This window comes from Cebus imitator, unplaced genomic scaffold (assembly GCF_001604975.1).
Source record: "Cebus imitator isolate Cc_AM_T3 unplaced genomic scaffold, Cebus_imitator-1.0 Scaffold147, whole genome shotgun sequence".
NCBI lineage: Eukaryota > Metazoa > Chordata > Mammalia > Primates > Cebidae > Cebus > Cebus imitator.
Genome location: NW_016107462.1, coordinates 3,845,797 through 3,854,666, shown reverse-complemented (window position 1 = coordinate 3,854,666; position 8,870 = coordinate 3,845,797). Strand labels below are relative to the sequence as shown.

At 38.3% G+C, this 8,870-nt stretch overlaps 1 protein-coding gene across 1 annotated transcript in view; it reads left to right on the top strand.

Moving 5' to 3' along the window:
- The window catches only part of MDFIC2 (MyoD family inhibitor domain containing 2), a 108,782-nt gene extending 104,210 nt beyond the window's left edge, over nucleotides 1-4,572 (top strand). The window contains exon 4 of the mRNA XM_037743556.1: nucleotides 3,915-4,572. Coding sequence (XP_037599484.1) covers nucleotides 3,915-4,174 — 260 coding nt within the window. The 3' untranslated portion in view covers nucleotides 4,175-4,572. The remainder of the gene's footprint in view (nucleotides 1-3,914) is intronic.
- Nucleotides 4,573-8,870: the final 4,298 nt, after the last annotated feature.

Sequence of the window (8,870 nt, the reverse complement as noted above, 5' to 3'; positions counted from 1 at the left end):
TTTTTTGACATGAAGTCTCTCTATATATCCCAGGCTGGAGTGCAGGGGTGCAATCTTGGCTCACTACAACCTCTGCCTCCGAGGTTCAAGCAATTCTTCCTCAGTCTCTGTAGTAGCTGGGATTACAGGTGCCTGCCATCATGCGCCGCTAATTTTTTTTTGTAATTTTTATTAGAGAAGGGGTTTCACCATCTTGGCCAGGCTGGTCTTGAACTCCTGACCTTGTGATCCGCCCGTCTCAGCCTCCCAAAGTTCTGGGATTATAGGTGTGAGCCACCACACCCAGCCTAGAAACAATCTCTGAACCTTAGTCCTTGTATCTGAAAAATGAATATTACAATATTTACTTGTTAGATCATTCATTGATTTAGTCACTAAACCAGAGAGAGATATGGCTTTCTTGCCTCTTGCAACATAGATTCCAGTAGGAGGAGGCAACAAACTAATTAGTTTCATGCCATCCTATGGTCAGTGCTATGAAGAAAAAATAAAATAGGTTGCTATGAGAGTTTCAGCAAGGATGTGATTTAGAGGGAAGGTGTTTAAAACTAAAAAGCTAAAGGTTTGAATAGGAGTTGGGTGAAGTTGGGGGGCAGCAGGGTATGCAATGCAGGCAAAAACACAACATGTGCAAAGACCCTGAGCCAGGAGCATTCCAAATACAGCAATTTAGTCAGTGTGGCTGAAGAGTTGTATGTATGAAGTAAGTAAAATAAATCCAGAAGTCAGAGAAATGGGTAGGAATCCAGTCATGCAAGGGTTAGTAGGCGAAGGAAAGGATTTGGCACTTTTCTCTACTAGGATAGTGAGTTGTTTACATTTGGAATTAAAAATATTAAAGGAGCTGATGAATTTGAAGTGGGCTGGTGTGGAAGCAGAGTGTCTTTGCCGGGAGGCTACTGCTGTTGACCTGCTGGTGGCTGACAGTGGCCAGAGCTAAGACAGTGGCCCTGCAGGTGGTGAGCAGCTTGCAGATTTCAAATAAGAATTTGAGGTGGAATAAGCAGGACTCAGCGGTGAATGGCATGTGGGGAGGATATGAAGAGGAAAAGCAAAATGACAAAGAATGACTACCAGGTTTCTGCTGAATTCATCTGGGTGTTCAGGAGCCATCCATAAGAGGAAATAGGAGGAGGAACAGGTTTGTAGGACCATGGAGACAGAGATCCAAAATACAAGTTGGCCTTGGTAAATGAGATGTTTTGAGGATGTTGCAGAAGAGATGTGCAGCAGGTAACAGCATATATGGCATACACTTTTGGATGGGGTGAGAGAAGTGGTGCTAATCATGGGATATGACTTTGAATATCACATTTATTAAACATTAAAGCCCCAGGAAATAGTGCAGGCAAAGAAAAATATACTTATTCGGGACGAGAGGAAATCCAACACTCTTTTCAAACAGTTGCAAATTTTCCCCTGAACTGCTTGTGCTACTTCTGTGCAAACAAAAATGGGCCATATGCAAAACAGTTTTACCTGCTCATGCAGAATTATTTAATATGCCTTTTAGGAAAAGTGTGGAACACACTTGAAAGTTAGGAAAAATCTGTTTTCAATTCATTAATGTTACCATGTTGTTTTTGGGCAAGAGACTCTGCCTTTTAAAACCAAATAAAAAGGACTGACTTAGAAACAGAAAAAAATGGGCTCTATTCTCAAGTGCAAAATAGGGAGGTAGAAGGAAACAAGTGCCAATTTGGCTGAAGGATTAAGCCAAAACTTTTTTTTCTTTTGTAAATAAAATCTGCAGTATACATCAGAAGAGGAGACCTCCAGAGTCTGTGAACTTTGAGGGGACATTGGCTTTTGAACCCAAAGGTTGCATGCCCTCAGGAAATTATAAGAGCACTTTATGAACAGGTCCTTCACACTCTGACAGGACACACCAGCTCCTATCCTTAAGGGCACCTGCATTCCCACCCTACTTAGCTCCAAAGCAAACTTTTAATCTTGCGTGCATAAAGGACAGGATCCAGTGGACTCATGTTTGTATGGTCATAAGCTTGATTAAGTCTGTTTGCACATTCAGCCTGAGGGATCACGGAGTATTCACTTGGAATATTATCTACTGAGAGCCTCTTCTTTGCTAGCAGCTGCTATAGTACTGGTCTTGACATTGCTAAAACTCAATGAGGTTGTATGTCCCTCACCTTTGACCATCTTTTCCTCTTCAGAAAAGCATAGCTGAAACAGTCTATATACTATTTCTAACTTACTCTTGCATTTTTGTGGGCAGTCTGTGGTAACCTATGAGATAGGGATGAGTTGATCACATGCTAAAAGCTGGCTCTATGTGAAGAAAAATACAGCAAATTTGGCAAACAGATGAGTGTGTACACTCTAGAGGTATTGTGGAATATGCGGCCTAAACTATAGATACTGAGTAATGGCCACAGCACCATCAATAATATATGACAATTAAAGTAGTCATAACAGTCATGATGTGGTTCTTTACCACCATCTTTCTGGGAAGAAAGGAAGAGAAGGTAAGAGAAATAGGATGGAGAGAAAAAATGAAAGAAGGATGATTTTTGTTGACCTATGTCCAAGACTCACCTTAGAACTTTACATAGTGTTTTTACAAGAAACCAAAGTGTCTTTCTTTAAAATATTTTTTCCTTTTCATAGGATGTTTCTGTATTTTTCTTTTGCTTACAGACTAATAAGTATATGAACAATGAAAGAAGAGAGTTTTCTGGAAAATAGAAGGAAATGAATGGGACAATAAGACCACTTAGACTCTAAGGCAAAATCTCTTCTACATGCTTATACAGTCCCCATTGACTAAAGTCTGATAACTGAAGTTATTAGCATTCTTACTGGAAAAAATATAGATCCTTATGAAAGTCAAACTTAAATCAATTGATAACCCCATCTGGAGGAGAAATTTTTCTCCAGTTCACACTAGAATGTTACTTTCAATCATCAATAATCTTCAGATTACTGATTTTAATTAATTAGATAATATATCACATGGACACTTATTTACCCTTTTATGAAGCACTCACAAGTTTTTAAAACTTTTTTAACTTAAAGAAAAGTTATAATTTTAACAAGAGAACTGCTACATCTTCTAACTAATTCCCTTTATGGAAAAAAAAACATAATAATCTATAACCCATCACAGCTGTTTGGCTAGAATTACCAATTACCTTCAATGCCTTAGAGATACTTTCCAGATTTTTACAAGTCTGTGTAGTAAATTTTTAAACCAATTTTCTTAAAAAGGATTGATAAGATTTAAAACCTTTTAGGCATATGATGACGTATTTCACTTAAACAACTTGAATATAAAATCAAGGCTTTACATAACTGGAGGGAAACGGAAACAGGGATTAAAAATAAAACACAACCCAAAAGCTGTGATTATTTTAAAAAGCATTTATATTAAGTTTTGAAATGTGCTTTTTGCTTGCACTGGAATATGGGTGTGGCGGATTTATGGGAAACCATGTCGAAAAATAACAAAGCCTGGTGACAAGGAACAGGACATTTGTACAGCCTCTCCTTGTCCCCAACCCTAATTGCTTCTTAAGCCCCATGTATTTGGGGAGTCCCTGCAATTTTCCAGACAGTTGCACAGTTTCCAGAGAAGTAGCTAATTGTGTGACTTCCCAGAGTCTTACAGGCAAAGTAAATAAAGGAGTTTAGAAAAGTGACAGCACTTTAAATAACCAGATTATGTCGAATCAATAGGAAATGCTCAGGAAGTTAATAAAGCAATTACTTAAGTAGAGTGAGTACTGGCATGGGGGTGGGGGAGCTTGAGAGAAGAACAGTATACATTACCCCTAATGTGGATAAATAATTAAGAGTTGGCTATGTAGCTATCAAGTACCCCAGCACACATGCCCGCCATTCATAGACGCCCCCAGATGTGCCACTATTAATTGGCCTTCTCCTTTAAACAGAGGAGTGTGCCTCCTTTATCCTCGCCTGTCTGTTTTGCCAGTTTTGGGACTGTCTCCTGATGCTCCCTGGCACATGCGAAATGGTGTGTACCAAGGTGTGTTGCCCCTCTCACCGGTATCACCACACCTCGGATGAAAACCACTCTCGGAACGATTGCAACTGCAACTGTGACATGGACTGCAGCCTTTTGGAGTCTTGCCACGAGACCAGCGAGTGTCTGGAACTGGCCATGGAGATTTCAGAAATCTGTTACCGCTAGCGCGGTGAAGTAACCACGTTCCGGCAGTCCTTTTGGCCACGGTGGTAAATTCCATTACAGCAAGACTGATTTTCACATGCTGAAATGTAAGGACTGTACAGATTTGGATGCTATAGGCCATGTTATTCTGCACCTGTGCAGGAAAGCTAGTATTGTCAACTTAATGGTCTTATTCCAAATTTCACAACCGCACGGCTCACTGAAAAATAAGATTCTTGATCACGTGTGATGAACAAATCTCAAATACCTCTTAAATCCCATAGGTACAAGATGTTTCTTGACTATAAAATAGCATGTTAAGTCACTGTGTTATGGCACTCATCAGCTTGCATCATGGATTCAACTTCATTCACAAATTCAGGACAAATCAGTGCATTCTTTTAGAATTGATATATACATTAGCTCATCTTCCTAATGGACTCATGCATAAACATTATGCATTGTTGGTTATTATTAATAATGTATTGTATAACATCATTTTGTAATTAAAAATTTATTTACACAGTCTCTTAAAATTCACTTATATGTACAGTTTATAGGAAAGGGAATTAAATGAATTAGAAACCATGTTCCTGTAATTACAACAGATGTCTCTAAAGCATCTCCAGTGAATTTTGAATATGGTGTACTTGAAGAGAGTACTATAATTCTAGACCATATTATTGTAGGTCTATGACTATGTCATAACAGGTTATTTGTATTCTTAATTTGTTACAAAAAGGCTCCTAGTTATTCTAATAAGCATAAATGAGAATTACGTGCAAGTTTCAAAAAAAGATCTCAATCAATTCTTCACTTTCTTCATTTTTATTTGTCAGATACAATAAGCAACAGGACATTAAACAGATTCAGCTCATTTTACCAAACTATTGGTTGTATTGACACCAGAAAGAAATGTGCATCGTAGGTGCTTATTCAGCACGAAGCTTCTTAATATAGCATGTGCTTCAGAAATCATATGTTTTTCCTTGATAATTAAAGTGATCAATAATTAAGTACTTCTTTTACTTATAATTTTTTAAGAAAAAGATGTGATATGGACTGGAAAGTGATGTTCAACTCAAATAAGTTAAAACAATTTGTGGTGAAAACACATCCAGGTTAAAGTTACTTTGGAATCTACTTTCTGTAGGAACAATTCTATTGTCCTTGGGCAAATACATTGCCCATTACTTTGTGCTAAACTTCCATAAATATATCTTAATATTTTCATTGAATATAAAAAAGCATCCTGTATGAGTAATCAAACAAAGAACACAAAAGTTAAATGGAGAATTGAGGGAATTTGTGTGTGGGTGTGTGATTTAGAGAAACAGCAACAATAAAAATCTCCAAAATACCTGTTTTTATCTGACTTAGGTAACTTCAGGCAAAAGCACCATTTACTTTATTTCTGTAGCAAACTAGCACATTTTTCCAATTTGAAATAAATTCTCCCAAACATTGAAAACTATTCATCTTTTGAAAACATTTGTAAACTGCCTCTAAAAAGGCATTTAACCACTCTCAACTTGCTCCTGACAGGGCAGTGCATCCACGGTTAATGCTGGCTTCATTCCTGTTTGATGACCACGTTATTCACAAACCACAGAGCATGAAAGTGCCCCACACCTTCTGTGAAACAGTCTCTCTGCTTTTCAGAAGCTCGAAGAAACAGCTCTATACTTGATGCATAGAACGTGTAGATCATTAGAAGGAAAAAAAAAAAAACAGATTCCTAGAACAGGAAGGGAACATACGCTGTTCTTATGCAACCTTCTTATATTTCATAGGGGAAAACAGGGGCCCTGTAAATTGACTTATTCAACACCACACTGAATTATTGGCAGTGTCAGGAACTCTAACTTGGGTTCTAATTTTCTGACTACCTGCACTCTTCAGTTATTAGTCCAGCTGGTGCACAGTGGTGCAGGTGTTACAATTGTTAAAATACTAAAACACTACCAGACTGACTCATCAACAGTTGTTCCCTTGCACCTCCTTAATGCTTCCTTTATGCCCCATCCCTCCTGGCTCCTCTCTGAGCACCTGCCCCCTTACCTGTGGTTTAGTCACTAAAGGAGGAACACCTCAGGGACTCTGGAACCCTATTCCTATAATATAGTACTTAGTATCATTGGTCAGGCTATGTCATATTGGTGTTAAATATTTCAGCCATCATTCCCTTATTTTTTCTACTCTACATACTCTCAAATTATGCAAAGATTGTGCATTTCAAATGTGAATGGAATGCTTGTCAATTAAAAACATAAAAATCATCAGGTCTTATGTGATAATGTGGTCAGAATATTACAAGATCTTTCTGTGGCCTTGCTTTCCACGGTTTGTTAACTTTGTTCCTCACTTTCAGAATTCACCATGCTATAACAGAAAGGGTCGGTTATACAAAGTGTGAAATTTCTTTTCTTTATAACCAATAATAAAACATCATCCTTTTTGCAAACATGAATGGCTCTTTCAATTGAATTCTTACACAATAAAACATACGCAGCTGGGAAAATACAATTGGAGAAGTAAGGCAGATCAAAAAGGGATATGGTTATTGATTAAATACAAATATCAGAATCTGAGAAGGCTCAGGTATTTTCTGCAATGATGAAGGCCTGTGATTACAAAAAAAGATAATGTTGTTCTTTAGTGGGACTTCTTAGGAAACAGAGTATTTTGATTTAAGGAAACACACCAGAATAAAAGAGATTTAAGAACATACAATCTTTATTTAGAATGAAGAACAGGCTTTTTTTTTTCCTACAGCGTTATAACCATATATCTACATTGTCTTTGCTCGGCTCAATGGATTTTTTTTTTATAAAACCATTGCTTCTGTAAAAGCTGACAAAATATGGAAAGCAATGAAGATATTAAGTTACATGTAACTTACTAACGAAATTTTCCCACTACATAAGCTGATAGGCCTACAAAATTAATTATCAATGCTGGACAGTCAAAGTTAATAGAGTGAAAGTCACTGCAGTTTTTTTTTTTCCAAGGAGTAAGAAAACATTCAGGCAGAGAAACTTTACAAATAGGAAACATCATGGGAGGGCATATTAGCATTTTTTTCAACATTAAATGAATAAATAGAATATATTTGATAGAATTCATTATCCAATGCCTCTAAATTTCTCTCTCTCAACAAAATGGAGAAAAATATTAATGTGTATACTTAAGGTTGTGTGATTGTAAGAAATTTGCCCACCAAATGCTAAGTTCTCTCAAGCCACGCAAACCATAGACTTTGATAAAATGTAAATATTTGGTTTAAGAGTTTATTGGGTGTTCTTTGAAGAAGGTCTGTTTTAAGCTTAAATAGTTGGCACGTGTATCCTCAGGTGAGCTGTGTAGAAAGGCAAAGTGAATAGAGTCAAACAAATTTCTAGTGATTATTATCAACATAGGGGCTGCACGTGGTGGTTCCTAGAACTTGGGGAGGCCAGAGTGGGAGGATCACTTAAGGCCAGGAGTTTCAGACCAGCCTGAGCAACATAGTGAGACCTCATCTCTACAAAAAATAAAAATGGAAAAATCAACTGGCATAGTGGCCCATTCCTGTAGTCTCAGCTACTCAGGAGACTGAGGTAGAAGGATGACTTGAGCCCAGGAGTTGGAGGATACAGTGAGCCATGATCACGCCACTGCACTTCAGCCTGGGTGACAGAGCAAGATCTGGCCCTCAAATTAATTAATTAATTAATTAATTAATATGTTAATATGGGACTAAAATTATACTTTGGGCCTTCTCAAACAGAGGTCTGGACAGCTCCTAATATTATAGGGAAGGAGTCAATAATGTGGGGAGAGGGCAAGAAATGCAGGTGGGGGCCAGAGCTGCATCATTATTTGGATAAATGTGCCATCTTCTGGTCTACCATCTTCATATGCTTCACAGCTCTGCTTTTGCCACTGCCACTAAAGCAGTGGTTCTCAATTGCCTCCCTTCCAATTTGACAAAGTCTGGAGAGATAATTGATGTCACAATGGAGGGCAGGAGACAGCTACTAGAATCTTGTGGGTAGAAGCCAGAAATGTTGCTCAACATCCATAAGGCACAGGACAGTCACCACTCCCCCACTCGCGCCAACAAATATCTAAATGTCAACAGCATTTTACTGAGGCATTCTGTCAGTCTCAATTATCCATCACCAATTCACCTTTAGAAACTGTTGAAAATAGAATTGCTAGGCAAAACACAGGATGCTGAGTCAACTCTGAATTTCAGAAAAACAACCAACAAGCATGTCCCAAATATTACTTGTGACCTACTTAGACTACAAATATGATTCTTCATTCATCTGAGATGCAATGTAGCTGGTGTTCCTTGTTTCTAATTGTTAAATCTGGCAACCCTAGTTCTAAAGACTCCACATTTTGAGAAAGGGTCAACAGAAGTGATGAACCGTCAGCTCTCTCCCAGCCTCCAAGAGCGTAGGCATTGTTTATCCCTTTGGTGGAAGGCCAGGGCATTCATTGGGCCACATTTTTACAATGTGGTGTAATTTAAGACAGGCGTGGGGATTCTGGCTTAAAGGTCATCTCCATTTTCCTTCTTGTCCGCAGGTTACACAGGGCCCATGGACCTGAACTACCTGGCCAAATCTCCTTCTCTGCTTCACATCTCGATTGGCAACTGAGGAGGACCCTCAGCCAAAGGGTTATCTTGATTCAAAGGGTGGGAAACAGAATCAACGGAGATCTA